The 17,303-nt window shown below is 57.8% G+C and overlaps 1 protein-coding gene across 7 annotated transcripts in view; it reads right to left on the bottom strand.

Annotated features, from left to right (window-relative positions):
- Positions 1–17,303, bottom strand: part of ARVCF (ARVCF delta catenin family member) — a 90,119-nt gene that overhangs the window by 36,238 nt on the left and 36,578 nt on the right. For 3 of the 7 annotated variants that reach the window (XM_038742955.1, XM_038742957.1, XM_038742956.1), the window contains exons 1-2: positions 13,324–13,661; positions 1,656–1,814 (exon numbers count right to left, since the gene is read on the bottom strand). In XM_038742955.1, the coding sequence (XP_038598883.1) occupies positions 1,656–1,814; positions 13,324–13,575 (411 nt within the window). In that variant the 5' untranslated portion in view covers positions 13,576–13,661. Of the gene's footprint in view, positions 1–1,655; positions 1,815–9,569; positions 9,604–13,323; positions 13,662–17,303 lie in introns of those variants that run through there. The other 4 variants (XM_038742961.1, XM_038742960.1, XM_038742958.1 and 1 more) reach the window with 3 other exon arrangements.

Raw genomic sequence — 17,303 nt, 5'->3', positions numbered from 1 at the left:
CCCGCTCCGCCACTTGTCAGCTGTGTGACTCTGGGCAAGTCACTTTATTTCTCTGGGCCTCAGCTACCTCATCTGTAAAATGGGGATTAAGACTGTGAGCCCCCCGTGGGACAACCTAATCACCTTGTATTCCCCCCAGCACTTAGAACAGTGCTTTGCACATAGTAAGCGCTTAACAAATGCCATTATTATTATTATTATTATTATTATTATTATTATTATTACTGACCAGCACGGACCATCCCACGGCCCGGACTCTCCCCCACTGACCCAGAACAGACCATCCAAACACCCCTTCTATTTCCCAGTGACCCTGCGTGGCCCTAGAGAAGCCGCATGGCTCAGTGGAAAGAGCCCGGGCTTTGGAATCAGAGGTCATGGGTTCAAATCCCGACTCTGCCAACTGTCAGCTGTGTGACTCTGCGCAAGTCACTTCATTTCTCTGGGCCTCAGCTACCTCATCTGTAAAACGGGGATTAAGACTGTGAACCCCTGTGGGACAACCTGATCACCTTGTATTCCCCCCAGTGTTTAGCACATAGTAAGTGCTTAACGCGACTATTATTATTATTATTATAATTGTTGTTATTATTATTATTATTATTATTCTTACTGACCAGCACAGACCATCCCACGGCCCGGACTCTCCCCCACTGACCCAGAACAGACCATCCAAAACCTCCCTTCTATTTCCCCGTGACGCTGCGTGGCCCTAGAGAAGCAGCGTGGCTCAGCGCAAAGAGTCCGGGCTTTGGAGTCAGAGGTCATGGGTTCAAATCCCGGCTCCGCCAACTGTCAGCCTTCGAGACTGTGAGCCCACTGTTGGATAGGGACTGTCTTTACATGTTGCCAACTTGTACTTCCCAAGCGCTTAGTCCAGTGCTCTGCACACAGTAAGTGCTCAATGTGAATGAATGAATGAATGAATGAATGAATGTCAGCTGTGTGACTTTGGGCAAGTCACAACTTCTCTGCGCCTCGGTTACCTCATCTGGAAAATGGGGATTGAAACCGTGAGGCCCCCCCGTGAGACAACCTGATCAACCTCCCCGGCGTTTAGAACAGTGCTTTGCACACAGTAAGCGCTTAACAACTACCATATTTATTACTCTATTTATACTTGTACATATCTATTCTATTTATTTTATTTTGTTAGTATGTTTGGTTTTCTTCTCTGTCTCCCCCTTTTAGACTGTGAGCCCACTGTTGGGTAGGGACTGTCTCTATGTGTTGCCAATTTGTACTTCCCAAGTGCTTAGTGCAGTGCTCTGCACATAGTAAGCGCTCAATAAATACGATTGATGATGATGATGATGATGTTAGCCCACTGTTGGGTAGGGACTGTCTCTATATGTTGCCAACTTGGACTTCCCAAGCGCTTAGTCCAGTGCTCTGCACACAGTAAGCGCTCAATAAATACAATTGATGATGATGATGATGATGATGTTAGCCCACTGTTGGGTAGGGACTGTCTCTATATGTTGCCAACTTGGACTTCCCAAGCGCTTAGTCCAGTGCTCTGCACACAGTAAGCGCTCAATAAATACGACTGATTGATTGATTGCCATCAGCATCATCATCATGCCCCCACGGTGACCCAGCCCGGATCACCTCCACCCCCGCCGCCCCTCCCCTCCCCGGGCCCGCCCCCGGACCTTGGTCTCCGTCCTCCGCGTGGTCCCATCCTCCGACGTGACGATGGACACGTGCGAGGTGGGCGTCCCGGGGTCCTCCTCCACGGTCACCGTCTCCTCCACTGTCTCCTGCGGCTCCTGCATCGTGGCCATGGACGTCTGGCTGCTGGGGCTCTGCTCCTGTCGAAGACGGAGGGGCGTGGGGGGGTCACGTGGGCACCGGCCCGGTTGGGGACCCCCGCCGGGTGACCGGCCTGGGGTGGGTGGGCGCCCACCCTCCCGGACGGGCCCCCCAGGCACCCCCGCAGAGCCCGGGGCGGACGGTGGACCCCGGCGCGCGCCGGGGCCCGTTCCCCCTCAAGGCTGCAGGGTCGGAGCCGACCCCAAAGACGGCTCAGAAGCAGCGTGGCTCGGAGGGAAAGAGCTCGGGCTTTGGAGTCGGAGGTCGTGGGTTCAAATCCCGGCTCCGCCGATTGTCGGCTGCGTGACTTTGGATAAGTCACTTCACTTCATCATCATCATCAATTGCATTTATTGAGCGCTGACTGTGTGCAGAGCACTGTACTAAGCGCTTAACTTCTCGGAATAATAAGGGTGGAGCGCTTCACTTCTCTGGGCCTCATCTGGAAAACGGGGATTAAGACTGTGAGCCCCACCCCGGGGGACAACCTGATCGCCTCGTATCCTCCCCAGTGCTTAGAATGGGGCTTTGCACATAATAATAACTGGTGGCAGGGAGGGTGGACAGATGGGTGGATGAATTATTATTATTGTTATTCATTCATTCATTCAATCGGATTAACTGAGCGCTTGATGTGTGCAGAGCACTGGACTAAGCGCTTGGGGAGTCCAGGTTGGCAACATCTAGAAATGGGCCCTACCCAACGGTGGGCTCACAGTCTAGGAGGGGGAGACAGAGAACAAAACAAAACGTATTAACAAAATAAAATAAATAGAATAAATAGGTGGAAATGAAATAAATAGAGTAATAAATACATACAAACACATATACATATATACAGGTATATATATACCTGTATATACCTATATATATATAGGCATATACATGTACACCTGTATATACTTATATATATATATACCCCGTATATACCTATATACAAATGTATGTATATATATGTATATATATATATATATATACCCCCAGTGCTTTGCACATAGTAAGCACTTAATAAATGCCATCATCACCATCATCATCAGCTCAGGCCGAAACCTGCTGAGACAGGGGACCTAGGCATTCAAAGCCAGCACCCCAGGGGGAGCTCAACAGTCAGTAACCAATCAATCAATCGTATTTATTGAGCGCTTACTGTGTGCACAGCACTGTACTAAGCGCTTGGGAAGTCCAAGTTGGCAACATAGAGAGACAGTCCCTACCCGACAGTGGGCTCACAGTCTAGAAGAATCGTCACACCCCAAATCTCAACCCCTGGACCCCCCCTGGGGCTTGTCACCCGGGGTGGTCCCGGGATCCTAAATGCCCACGATTCTCTGCATTCATTCATTCATTCATTCATTCAGTCGTATTTATTGAGCGCTTACTGTGTGCAGAGCACTGGACTAAGCGCTTGGGGAGTGAAGGTTGGCAACATATAGAGACGGTCCCTACCCAACAGTGGGCTCACAGTCTAGAAGGGGGAGACAGAGAACAAAACAAAACACTGACCCCGGGGCCACAACTGTCAATCAATCAATCAATCAATCGTATTTATTGAGCGCTTGCTGTGTGCAGAGCGCTTGGGAAGTCCAAGTTGGCAACATATAGAGACGGCCCCTACCCAACAGTGGGCTCACAGGCTAGAAACTGCCCAGTTTACCTGGACAAGGAGGGGCAGAGAGGGAGGAGGAGAAGGGCAGAAGGAGAGACGGGAGAAGGAGGAGGAGAGGAAGACCAGGGATAGTGGGAGTTGGCAGCGGGAGGAAAGAGGAAGCGGAGGGGGAAGAGCTGGAAAAAGGGGAGAAGGAGCTGGGAAGGAGGGAGAAGGAGCTGGGAAGGAGGGAGGAGGCGGGAGGAGGAGGGATGAAAAAGGCGGTGGCTGGGAGACAAGTTGCCAGGGACGACGACAAAGAGGATGGGGAGGAGGAGGAGGAGGATGACCTCACAGGCCCGGGAGAGAGGAGAGAAAGCAGGGAATGGTCCGGCGGGCGGCCCCAGTGGGCAGCACTGACCGGAGCACGGACCCGGTGGCCCGGCAAGAGGCTGAGGACGGAGCCCACGTTGCCACAGCTCCGGGGCAGAAGTGGGCCCCGGCCGGCGGGACCCAAGCCACCCCACCCTGACCCCAGGGCCTCAACCGGGCCCTGGCACCGGGCAGGGGTGGGGTTCTCACACTGTGGCTCCTCACATCAGCGGGCAAGGCCGGGACGGGTAGGGGTTGGCTGGGGGGCTGGCAAAGCCCAACGGTGGGGGTGTGGATTCCCCAGTGCCCTCCGACCACACAGAGGGAACCAGCTCGGCTCCCCGACGGCTCCGTCTACGGAGTTGGAGAGGGTGAGCACGGGCCGACGCCGGGCGGACATCCCCATCGGCGATTATCGGCCTCCACCCTGACCCCCGCCCGGGCCCGTGGTGGTGAGACCCTGCCTGGTGGATGGGGGCTCCTGAGGAAGGGGCAAGGTGGCCCCCAAGCCCTTCCCCTCCGTCCCCACCGAAGACCGGTGGGAAGCTCGGCCTGGCCAGGGGAGTCCATCTGGGCCAGAAGTGGGGCACCGCTCGGCCTGGGGGCTCCGGACCACCTATCTGGACACGGAGAGACACCCACGCCACCCCCCACGCCAGATACATACACAGAGTCCCTGCTCCTGAGGGAAACAGCCAGGGAAAGGAAGGGGGCTGGGTCCAGCCAGGCCGGGCCGGGCCCGCCGCGCCCTCTGCCCTTTCCACGGGAGCCTCTGGGGCCGCTCCTGAAATCGAATCTGCTCCCGGAGGCCCGAAACGGGGAAACCTCCGCCGCCCCCGCCTCCCCGGGGGCCCGGGGACGCCGCCTCCCGCCTCCCCCCAGCCAGGAGACCTGGCCTAGCCTGGCCTGAGCAGCCGCGGCGCCCACCTCCCCTCCCCCGGCTGCGGGGGCACCACCTAATGAGCCTCCACCACCACCACTGTCATCCGTCCATCCGTCTCCTTAGACGGCCACCGATCGATCGCTCGCATCCACGGCTCCGGTGCCGCCCCCTGAGCTGCTTCCCGGCAGAGAGCGTGGCCGGCTGCCCCTCTCTCCGGGACCCGGGGAAGGAAACCGCCTGCCTTCCCCGGAGACACGATGGACACTGGAGCACAGAGGAGGCGAGGTGGGCACCAAGGCCTCTCCCCACCGCGTGCCCCAGGGCGTGGCTTTGGGGATGGCTGAGGCCGGGCCCCGGTGAAGGGCCGGGGTGCCCTGCCTCAGTCTCCACGGATCGCGCCCGTCCCGCCCTGGGGCCCTCGGGAGGAGGCTGGATGACGGACAGGCGGACGCACGTGACTGTGATGACCCCCAACCCCGCTGGCAGGGGGCAAGGGGCTACAGGCACATGCTCAACCGGGCGGTGGCTCGGCCTAGAGGAAGGAGCTCCGGGCCTAGAGCCAGGAGAGCGGAGGAGCCCGGGTTCAGCCCCGCCCCTGCTCTGTCAGCTGACCTTGGCCAAGCCACTCGCCCTCTTCGAGCCTCAGTTTCCCTCCTCCGTCCAACGGGACCGGATCCCGGCCCACCCCCGCTCCTAGACCAGCGGCGCCGCGCGGGGCCGGGCTGGTGTCGGAGGGGATGATCTGGGATTCGGCACAGAGCGAGCGCTTGGTAATTCCATCCCCGTCTTTACTGTCACCGTTGGGGGCCACGAGACCCACCCCGGGGTCCGCCTTCGGAGGAGCGTTCTCCCACCCCATCACACGGTGTTCTTGGCTTTCTGGAGGAGGCCTCGCTGGTCTCCCCTTAGGGGGCCGGGAGCTCAGCTGACCGGGCCCCGGCAGCGCTTCCCGCCTCCTCCCTCGACCTTCCCAGACTTTAGGGCCCCAAGGGGCCGGTCCCACCGTCCCGACCTCACCCCCGGGGCTCCCAGCCGCAGCCCGACTCCACCCTCCCCACCCCAGCGCTAACTTGTACTTCCCAGGCGCTTAGTCCAGTGCTCTGCACACAGTAAGCGCTCAATAAATACGACCGGATGAATGAATGAATGAATGCCCTCCCTACGGGGCGGAAGGGAGCGGGCATCTCACCCAACCCAGCTGCTTTCCTTCTCGCTTCCTCCATTAGCCCATGGCTTCCCACCCTCTGAGGGCGACCAGCCCAGCGACCGGACCCGATCCGTTCCGGCCGCGGTCCGCTGGTGACTATTCAGAGGATGGGAAATTCTTCCCATGTCCCTCACCGCCAACGCCCCGGCCTTCCCGTCCCGGATTCCCTTTCCCTCACCCCTGGCTCCTGACCTCGCCCTAACCCTTCCAGACCACCAAATCCGCTTGGGACAACGAAAGCGAAAACGGGAGACTTGGCAGAGGCCCGACGACGTCCACTTCCCCTGCGAGGGGCTCAGAGGGATCCCAGCTGGGGTCCGCCTGGCCGCCGTGGCCCGGTTGCCGGCCCGAGAGGGAGCGGGGGCTCCCCGGGATCCGTGAAGGCAGGGAACAGGGGGAAGCACGGCCTGGAGGAGACGGGCTCGGGAGTGGGAGCGCCTAGTTGCGGCTCCACCTCTTCCCTGCTGTGTGACTTCCCTTCTCTGTGCCTCAGTTTCCTCACCAGCAAAACGGGGACTCGATCCCTGTTCTCCCTCCCCGTTAGTCTGTGAGCCCCGGCGACCGGCACAGGGTTTCCCACACGGTAAGGCCTCAGGGACGAGCAGTTACGACGGTGGTTCCGAACGGGGTCGGCTCCCCACGACGGTCCGCGGCTCAGTTTAATTAATTAATTAATTAATTAATGGTGGCATTTATCAAGCGCTTGCTGTGTGCAGAGCACTGTTCTAAGCGCTGGGGAGGTGACAAGGTGATCAGGTTGCCCCACGGGGGGGCTCACAGTCTTCATCCCCGTTTTACAGACGAGGTAACTGAGGCACAGAGAAGTGACTTGCCCAAAGTCACAAAGCTGACAGTTGGCAGAGCCGGAATTGGAACCCACGACTGCCCCCCGTCTCCGCCCTCCCCCGGCTGGTAGGGACCCGGCTCGGCCGGACAGGACCGGCCCCGTCAGCCCCCCGGGGTGGGGGGAACCGGGGCAATCAATCAATCAATCGTATTTATTGAGCGCTTACTGTGTGCAGAGCACTGTACTAAGCGCTTGGGAAGTCCAAGTTGGCAACATCTAGAGACGGTCCCGACCCAACGGTGGGCGCACGGGTACCCACCTCCGGGGGGGAGCTCCACTTCCGGAGGCCAAGGGGGCTCACCCGGTCCACGGCCCGTTGGGAAATCCAGATGGATGCCCAGTCTAGTGCCATGCCGCCATGTCTCTGTCCTCCCTGGCACGGCAGGGGAGCACCAGACCTCGCCCGATGCCCTCTCCTTCCACCCTCCCGCCTCGGGGACCCGGGCCCCGCGGCTCCCACGACCCCCTCCTCTCCCCCGGGAGCAGCTGAGGGACGCTCCAGCCGAGAACGACTCCGGAGGAAGGGCGGCAGTGGGGCGAGGAAACGAGGCTTGGGTCGGAAGACCCAATTTCTCCACCCCGCTGGGTGACCCTGGACGAATCACTTGCCCTCTCTGGGCCCCGGCGTCCTCATCTGCAGAGAGGCGACTTTACGGACCTGATTGGGAGCCCCGGGCGCCACAGACGCCGGGGGGATCCCCTTATCCCAGCATTGAGCACAGTGCTTGGTGCGGAGTGGGCGGCGAATCGACGCCCTAATCGATAGGGATTTCCTCCGAATAATAATAATAATGATGGCATTTGTTAAGCGCTCACTATGTGCCAAGCACTGTCCTAAGCGCTGGGGAGGTTACAAGGTGATGAGGTTATCCCACGGGGGGCTCCCAGTCTTCATCCCCATTTTCCAGATGAGGGAACTGAGGCCCGGAGAAGTGAAGTGACTTCCCCCGAGTCACCCAGCTGACAAGGGGCGGAGCCGGGATTTGAACCTATGACCTCTGACTCCAAAGCCCGGGCTCTTTCCGCTGAGCCACGCGGCTTCTCTCCGAATCACGGGTGGGGAAGAAGCGGGAGGCGGCTGAGCCCGGGAAACCGGCGGCCCGGGGCTCGGCTTGGACGAGGGGATCGGAGGTGGCCGGACGGGCAGCGCGGGCAACCCGGACGGCGGGGGCACGGGCCGGCTCCGGAGCCCTCTGGGCCGGTCATCCTACAACGGGTGTGGCTACCTTATTGGCCCCCGGGGCTAGAGAAGCAGCGTGGCTCAGTGGAAAGAGCCCGGGCTTGGGAGTCAGAAGTCATGAGTTCAAATCCCGGCTCTGCTAATTGTCAACTGTGTGACTTTGGGCCAGTCACTTCACTTCTCCGGGCCTCAGTTCCCTCATCTGTAAAATAATATTAATAATAATAATAATAATGGCATTTGTTGAGCGCTTACTATGTGCAAAGCACTGTTCTAAGCGCTGGGGGGATACAAAGTGATCAGGTTGTCCCGCGTGGGGCTCACAGTCATCATCCCCATTTTACAGATGAGATCACTGAGGCTCCGAGAAGCTAAGTGACTCGCCCAAGGTCACACAGCACACAAGTGGCAGAGTCGGGATTCGAACCCATGACCTCTGACTCCCAAGCCTGTGCTCTTTCCACTGAGCCACGCCGCTTCTCTAAAAGGGGTAAAACGGGGATGAAGACTGCGAGCCCCCCATGGGACAATCTGATCACCTTGTCACCTCCCCAGCGCTTAGAACAGTGCGTTGCGCATAGTAAGCGCTTAATAAATGCTATCATTATTATTATATTATTATTATCCTCCTCCCGCTGGCTTCCCCCAGCAAGACTCCAGCTCCCCCGCCCTGCCTCAGCTCCTGGGTCCGGGGCCCGGCTCCCCGGCCCGACTCCGGCTCAGTGGAAAAGAGCCCGAGCTTCGGGCTCAGAGGTCACGGGTTCAAATCCCGGCTCTGCCAATTGCCAGCTGGGTGACTCTGGGCGAGTCGCTTCACTTCTCTGCGCCTCAGTGACCTCATCTGTAAAACGGGGATGAAGACCGTGAGCCCCACGTGGGCCAACCCGATCACCTTGTAACCTTCCCCGGCGCTTAGAACAGTGCTCTGCACATAGTAAGCGCTTAATAAATGCCATCATTATTATTATTATTATTCCCTATCTGGCCCCGGCTCCCCGGCCGCGCTCCCGATCCCCGGAGGGTTTTCTGGGAAGAGTGGGAACCCGGGCCAGGTCCTCCTGGCTCTGCCCCTGGCCCGCTGAGAGACCTCGGCCGCGTCCCGCGGCCCCTCCGGACCTCAGTTTCCCCCTCTCGCGGAATGGGGACAGGAGCCCCGCTCTCCCAGCGGGGCGGGGAGGTCGGAGCTCGAGGAACGTGAACGTCGGCCTCCTCTCTCCCCCCATCCTCCCGACGGTGGTCCAGACCCCCGGGGAGGGGGGCCGCTCGGCCGTCTCTCCGCATCCCCACCTGCCTCCCCCGCGGCGGGTCCCGGGGGGGTGACACGGCCGAGGGGGCGAACAATAGCTGGATTTTCTTGTCTTTTCCGTCTCACTGGTTGCGAGCGGACACGGCAGAAAACAAAGCCAAAAAAAACAAAGGGCGAAAACTCCCTCTGGAAAAGTCTGCTCCGGGATGGGGACCTCCGACCCGGCCACCACACGCAGACACCCACATCCACACATCCAGAGGAGGTGGCACGCGGGCCGGCGGGCAGGGATGCCGGGCCTGTAGGAGACCCCCCCAATCCTATTTATTGGGCGCTTACTGTGGGCAGAGCACTGGACTAGGCGCTTGGGAAGTCCAAGTTGGCACCATCTAGAGACGGTCCCTACCCGACGGCGGGCTCGCCCGTCCACTCACCTGCGTGCGGTCGGCTGGCATCGGGGCCGGTGGGCTTCGGGCCCGCGGGGTCCCGGGGACGGGAGCCGCCCGGGAGCCCCAGCTGCTGCCGCTGCTGTTGCCGCCGGTCCGGAGCGGGTGGGCGACGGCCGGGGGGGAGGAGGGGCCGGGCTGGACCCGGGGAGGAGGGGGGGACGGGGAGGACCGTGAGGAGGAGGAGGAGGAGGAGGATGAGGATGCTGCACCCCTGCCCTGGCCACACCCAAGGTGGGGCGGGGAATGGATCTGCACACACAGACACACACACACGACACATATACAGATATAGATCTATATATACTCTCACACACACACACACACAAACAGGCACAGATACACATACATACACAGCACATACCCACCCGCAGAAACTGGTGGAAACACACAGATACATCCCACCCCACATCCACAACCCCCCCTGCATTCACACTAATATGACTCTATTTATTTGTACGTATTTATTCTATTTATTTTATTTTGTTAATATGTTTTGTTGTCCGTCTCCCCCTTCTAGACCGTTAGCCCGCTGGTGGGTAGGGACCGTCTCTAGATGTTGCCGACTTGGACTTCCCTAAGCGCTTAGTCCAGTGCTCTGCCCACAGTAAGCGCTCAATAAATACGATTGAATGAATGAATGAATACCCACCCGCAGAAACTGGTGGAAACACACAAATACATCCCACCCCACATACACAACCCCCGCTGCATTCACGCTAATATTACTCTATTTATTTGTACGTATTTATTCTATTTATTTGATTGTGTTAGTATGTTTTGTTTTGTTGTCCGTCTCCCCCTTCTAGACCGTGAGCCCGCTGGTGGGTAGGGCCCGTCTCCAGATGTTGCCGACTTGGACTTCCCTAAGCGCTTAGTCCAGTGCTCTGCCCACAGTAAGCTCTCAATAAATACGACTGAATGAATGAATGAATACCCACCCGCAGAAACTGGTGGAAACACACAAATACATCCCACTCCACATACACCCCCACCCCACACACTAATATTACTCTATTTATTTACTTGTACATATTAATTCTATTTATTTTATTTTGTTCATATGTTTTGTTGTCCGTCTCCCCCTTCTAGACCGTGAGCCCGCTGGTGGGTAGGGACCGTCTCCAGATGTTGCCGACTTGGACTTCCCTAAGCGCTTAGTCCAGTGCTCTGCCCACAGTAAGCGCTCAATAAATACGATTGAATGAATGAATGAATACCCACCCGCAGAAACTGGTGGAAACACACAAATACATCCCACCCCACATACCACCCCCGCCCCACACACTAATATTACTCTATTTATTTACTTGTACATATTTATTCTATTTATTTTGTTAATACGTTTTGTTGTCCGTCTCCCCCTTCTAGACTGTGAGCCCGCTGGTGGGTAGGGACCGTCTCTAGATGTTGCCGACTTGGACTTCCCTAAGCGCTTAGTCCAGTGTTCTGCCCACAGTAAGCACTCAATAAGTACGATTGAATGAATGAGTAATACACCCCACACACACACGGACACAAGTGCACATCCCCCAGCACCAAAGGGCCGGAGCAGCTCGGCCAATGGAATTCCCTCCTTTTCCATCGTCACCTTTCCCTCCTTCCCATCCCTGTGCCCTGGTCCGCCCCCCTTCCACTCCGCGCCCGGGAGAGGTGGGTTCCCCGTGTCCGCAGCCCCTCTCTCCAGCTCTGCCTCCATTTCCCTCTGAATCTCTCAGTCTCCTCACGGCCTCGAGGGGCCCTTCTCCCCACCCCTCAGTTTCCCCACAAAAGGGAGAGACGGGAGGGTTGCCGAGTTGAGCCCGCCGGGCCTTAGTGCGGATTATCCCCCGGGGCCCGGAGAGCCCACGACGGCGTGCCCGCGTGGGCACGCCGATCCACACCTTCAGGACACGTGTGCAAGTGTGGTCCACCCGCCCTTGCTAGCAGGAAGAAAGGACAAAACCGAGGGAAGCCTCGCGGGTCACCTGGACACGGTCTCACCGAGCGGCCGGATCGATCAATCGATCGGATTTATTGAGCGCTTACTGTGTGCAGAGCACTGTACTAAGCGCTCGGGAAGTACAACCTGGCCGGATACGGCCTCCGCAGGCTGCCGAGAGGGCCGGTCTCCGGGACACCGACGCGACGGTGGCGGCCGGGGCCCCGGCTCCGCGCTCGGTACCGGGGCCGATCCGCGTTGGGCGGATCGGACCCGATCCCTTCCTCCCACGGAGTTCACAGTCTACGTGGGAGGGAGGGCAGGGACCGCCTCCCCGTTCCCCAAGTAGGGAAACGGAGGCCCAGAGAGGGTAAGCAGCTTGCCCGAGATCACTCAGCTGGCCAGGGTAAGAGTTGGGCCTAGAACCAGGGTCCACCAACGGTGCTTTGCACATAGTAAGCGCTTAATAGATGCCATCATTATTATCCAACAATCCTTCCACGGCGGGAAGGAGAGAGGGGATGCCCACTCCCTCCTCTGCCAAGGCCGCTCCAGGATTAACCCTCGAGTCCAACTCCGGGATGCACCCCTGGACACCCGGTGCGGGAGATCTCTAAGCACTGGGAGGAGGAGGCTGGGCGGGCAGTACCGGCTCTACCTCTGTGCCATGGTCAGAGGCCAGTGGGATGGAGAGAAGACGAAGGAGGACGGGCAGGGACGCTCGGACTCCCGACCGGAGGGCGCCCCGGCCCCCTGGAGGGGCTTCCCGCGGCGGGGCGGCCAGTCCGAGACCCGGGGTCTGGGTTAGCGATGCGGCCGGCTGCATCGCAACCCTCTCTGGGCCTCGGTTTCCCCATCTGTACAACGGGCAGCAGATCCTCGCTCTCTCTCTCTCCCTCAGTCCGTCAGCCTCGCACCGGACCGTGAGCCCCGTATGGGTCGGGGGGCGGGGCCCGCGACCCGCTCCCCCGTGATCCCGGAGGGAATGACAGCGGGTCCCACGGATCCCCGCCTCACCCCCCCACCACCCGTCGCCCCGGACCCCCGGGGTTCAGTCCGCAACTCCGCCCGGCCGGGGAAGGCGGCACACTCTATTCTCCTCGGACCCCCGTGCCCGCTCCGGCACTGAATCTAGTCCAACCACGGTTTCCATGGCGATGGAGGGGGAGGGGCTCCCCACGCTAAACCCCAGAGTGGGCCGGGCACGGAGCGTGGACCGCAGGGAGGGAGAGACAGACCGCAGCCCTCCTGAGGGCCCACCTCCTCCAGGACGCCCTCCCGGACGCATTCTTCTCCTCCTCCGGGCCCCCAAGGCCCCTCCGATCGGCTCAGCCCTTCGGCACTCACGACCGGCCACTACGCTTTCAGACGCCCCGACTTTCCCCCGCCTCAGGACCGCAAACTCGCCGCACGCGGGGATGAGGCGTCCACCGACTCCGTCGCCAAGTACTTTCTGGAGCGTTCCGCACACGGGAAGCGCTCACTAAACGCCATCAATCGACTGATTCTACCCCGACTGTTTGAGCGCCCTGACGTCCTCTTTGGGCATCATTTTGGGCCAGTCTCCCACTGTGGACTGTAATAATAGCGATGGCGCTTGTTTAGCGCTTACTACGGGCCAAGCGCTGGTCCGGAGCGCGGGAGGCTTCTTTTACCGTTCGCTGAGGGCTCGGGCCGTCACCCGTGGTACCCACGGCGGGGAAGTCGCTACGCACGACACCCAGGCCCGTGAGGGAGATGCCCGGGAGGGTGCCCGCCCCGACCGCCTTCGCCGGGCGCCAGGACAACCCCCGCCCGCCCCGACCGGCCGGGGGCCGTTACCTGCAGGACGAGCTGCTGCCAGGCGGTGGGCGGCGGGGCTGCCCGGTGCCGCTCCTCTTCCAGGGCGCGGCTCAGCTGCAGGAACCTCGTCTCCTGCTCGCGCACCGAGGCCAGGATGCTGGCTGCCGAGCGGGCCTCGTAGCTCTCCATGGCCTGCGGGCCGCCGGCACCGGGGGCGGCGGGCCCCGCTCGGGGACGGACCTCCCGCCCTCCTCGGTCTCCTCCTGCACCTGCGGGCACGGGGGTGTACATGTGCCCGTCCGCGGGGGTCTTGGCCGTGGGCGCGGGCCTGCTCCAAGTCTCACGCACCACGGGCACCGGAGATGGACCCGGGCGGGACTCCGGGCTACCGCTGGGACGGGCCCCGCGCACCCGTTGGACGGACGCTCCCCAAACCCGGGGAGCCCCGTTTTCTAATAATAATATAATTAATATTAATATAATTAATATTATAATATAATAATTGTAATAATAATCATTATTACACTTGACTGTGAGCTCATTGTGGACAGGAATGTGTCTGTTGTTATGCTGTAATAATAATAATAATGGTATTTGTTAATAATAATGATGGCATTTATTAAGCGCTTCCTATGTGCAGAGCACCGTTCTAAGCGCTGGGGAATTTCCAAGGTGATCAGGTTGTCCCCCATAGGGCCCACAGTCTTCATCCCCATTTTCCAGATGAGGGAACTGAGGACCAGAGAAGTGAAGCAACTTGCCCAAAGTCACACAGCTGACAAGTGGTGGAGCCGGGACTTGAACCCACGACCTCTGACTCCAAAGTCCGGGCTTTTCCCCGCTGAGCCACGCTGCTTCTCTTTTTAGATGCGGCGCCCGTCCGCGGACGGACACACGGGCAGGCCGCGGTGGGGCTGGAAAAGACCACCGTCTAGACGGCGAGCCCGCTGTCGGGCGGGGACCGCCTCTCTGTGTTGCCAACTTGGACTTCCCAAGCGCTCAGTCCAGTGCTCTGCCCACAGTAAGCGCTCAATAAATACGACTGAACGCATGAACGAATGGTGGGTGGAGGTCTGGGGGAGCCCTGGCTCAGAGCCCCGTGGAGGACTAGGACGAGGGCTGACCTGCTTAGCCTGAATCTACCCCAGTGTGTAGCACAGTGCTTGGCGCTGGGAGACAACGGCGGCAGACAGACCGGCCTGGCGGGCATCGATCGGCCACGCTAGAGCCGGACCGGGCCACGGCGTCCGGCTGGATCTTCCACGCGGCGCTCCGGGATTTTAACCGGGATCAATCATCCCCTCTTCCGGCCCAGGCCCTCTGCCCAATGATGCCACCCGGGGCCACACCATCGGCCCCGTGCCGTCACCATGAAAGCGGCCGTGACGTCCAGCTTGGACTTCCCAAGCGCTCAGTACAGTGCTCTGCACGCAGTAAGCGCTCAATAAATATGATTGAATGACGCCCAGACCGGACTCCGTGCCCGGGCGCGTCCCGGATAACAGACGCGGCCCTGCCCACGGAGGGGGCAGGAGGAGGACGTGAAAGAGGGAGAGGATGGAGAAAGTCTTGCCCATTAGACTGTAAGCTCCTTAAGGGCAGGCCTCCCGTTCACTCAGTCGCGTTTGCTGAGCGCTTACTGTGTGCAAAGCACTGGACTAAGCGCTCGGGAGAGTCCGGTGTGGCTCAGCGGGAAGAGCCCAGGATTGGGAGTCGGAGGTCGTGGGTTCTAATCCCGGCTCTGCCGCTTAGCGGCTGTGTGACTTTGGGCACTTCTCTGTGCCTCAGTGACCTCATCTGGAAAATGGAGATGAAGATTGTGAGACAACCTGATGACCTTGTATCGACCCCGGCGCTTACAACGGTGCTTGGCACATAGTTGCCAATATGTTGCCAATATGGCACATATGTTGCCAATTTGTGCTTCCCAAGCGCTTAGTACAGTGCTCTGCACATAGTAAGCGCTCAATAAATATGATTGATTGATAGTAAGTGCTTAACAGCGTGGCTCAGTGGAAAGAGCCCGGGCTTGGGAGTCAGAGGTCGTGGGTTCTAGTCCCGGTTCCGCCACTTGTCAGCTGTGTGACCTTGGGCAAGTCACTTCACTTCTCCGGGCCTCAGTTCCCTCACCTGGAAAATGGGGATTGACTGGGAGCCCCCCGTGGGACAACCTGATCACCTTGCCCGCCCCCAGTGCTTAGAACAGTGCACATAGTAAGTGCTCAATAAATGCCATTATTATTATTAACAAATACCATTATTATTATTGTTATTACAATATAACAACAGACACATTCCTGTCCACAATGAGCTCACAGTCAAGTGCGGGAGTTGTTAACGTGGTAATGATAGTCACGGTTTCAGTTCAGCACTTTGTGCTGAGCGCCGTACTAAGCACTGGGGTAGACACACGATCGTCAGATGGGGCACACTCCTTCTCCCACACGGGGTTCACGCTCTAAATAGGACGGAGAAAGGCAGTCGGACCCCCCCCCCCCCCCATTTCACAGGTGGGGAAACCGAGGCCCCAAGAAGTGAGGTGCCTCTCCCGAGGCCACGCACCAGGCAACCGGCACAGCCAGGATCGGAACCCAGTTCGCCCGTCTCTCAGGCCGGCGGCTTTCTCCCCTAGGCCGGGCTGTCGGACTCTCCCAAATGCCCACTGTGGTGTCTAGCACTCAGTGCGCGCACTTAGTGAATACCTCTGATCGAAAGACGGATGAGGGGCTAGTAATAATAATAATGATGGCATTTATAAAGCGCTTACTATGTGCAAAGCACTGTTCTAAGCGCACTTAGTGAATACCTCTGATGGAAAGACGGATGAGGGGCTAGTAATAATAACAATGATGGCATTTATAAAGCGCTTACTATGTGCAAAGCACTGTTCTAAGCGCACTTGGTGAATACCTCTGATCGAAAGATGGATGAGGGGCTAGTAATAATAACAATGATGGCATTTATAAAGCGCTTACTAGGTGCAAAGCACTGTTCTAAGCGCACTTAGTGAATTCCTCTGATCGAAAGATGGATGAGGGGCTAGTAATAATAACGATGATGGCATTTATAAAGCGCTTACTATGTGCAAAGCACTGTTCTAAGCGCACTTAGTGAATACCTCTGATCGAAAGATGAAGGGCTAATAATAGTAACAATGATGGCATTTATAAAGCGCTTACTATGTGCAAAGCACTGTTCTAAGCGCACTTAGTGAATACCTCTGATCGAAAGATGGATGAGGGGCTAATAATAATAACAATGATGGCATTTATAAAGCGCTTACTCTGTGCAAAGCACTGTTCTAAGCGCACTTGGTGAATACCTCTGATCGAAAGATGGATGAGGGGCTAGTAATAATAACGATGATGGCATTTATAAAGCGCTTACTATGTGCAAAGCACTGTTCTAAGCGCACTTGGTGAATACCTCTGATCGAAAGATGGATGAGGGGCTAGTAATAATAATGATGGCATTTATAAAGCGCTTACTATGTGCAAAGCACTGTTCTAAGTGCACTTAGTGAATACCTCTGATCGAAAGATGGATGAGGGGCTAGTAATAATAACAACGATGGCATTTATAAAGCGCTTACTATGTGCAAAGCACTGTTCTAAGCGCACTTAGTGAATACCTCTGATCAAAAGATGGATGAGGGGCTAGTAATAATAACAATGATGGCATTTATAAAGTGCTTACTATGTGCAAAGCACTGTTCTAAGCGCACTTAGTGAATTCCTCTGATCGAAAGATGGATGTGGGGCTAATAATAATAACAATGATGGCATTTATAAAGCGCTTACTATGTGCAAAGCACTGTTCTAAGCGCACTTAGTGAATACCTCTGATCGAAAGACGGATGAGGGGCTAGTAATAATAACAATGATGGCATTTATAAAGCGCTTACTATGTGCAAAGCACTGTTCTAAGTGCTGACGAGGTTACCAGGTGATCAGGTTGTCCCACAGGGGGCTCACCGGCTTAATCCCCATTTTACAGATGAGGGAACTGAGGCCCAGGGA

The sequence above is a fragment of the Tachyglossus aculeatus genome, unplaced genomic scaffold (genome assembly GCF_015852505.1).
Source record: "Tachyglossus aculeatus isolate mTacAcu1 unplaced genomic scaffold, mTacAcu1.pri scaffold_207_arrow_ctg1, whole genome shotgun sequence".
Taxonomy (NCBI): domain Eukaryota; kingdom Metazoa; phylum Chordata; class Mammalia; order Monotremata; family Tachyglossidae; genus Tachyglossus; species Tachyglossus aculeatus.
This window is presented reverse-complemented; position numbering and strand designations above follow the sequence as displayed.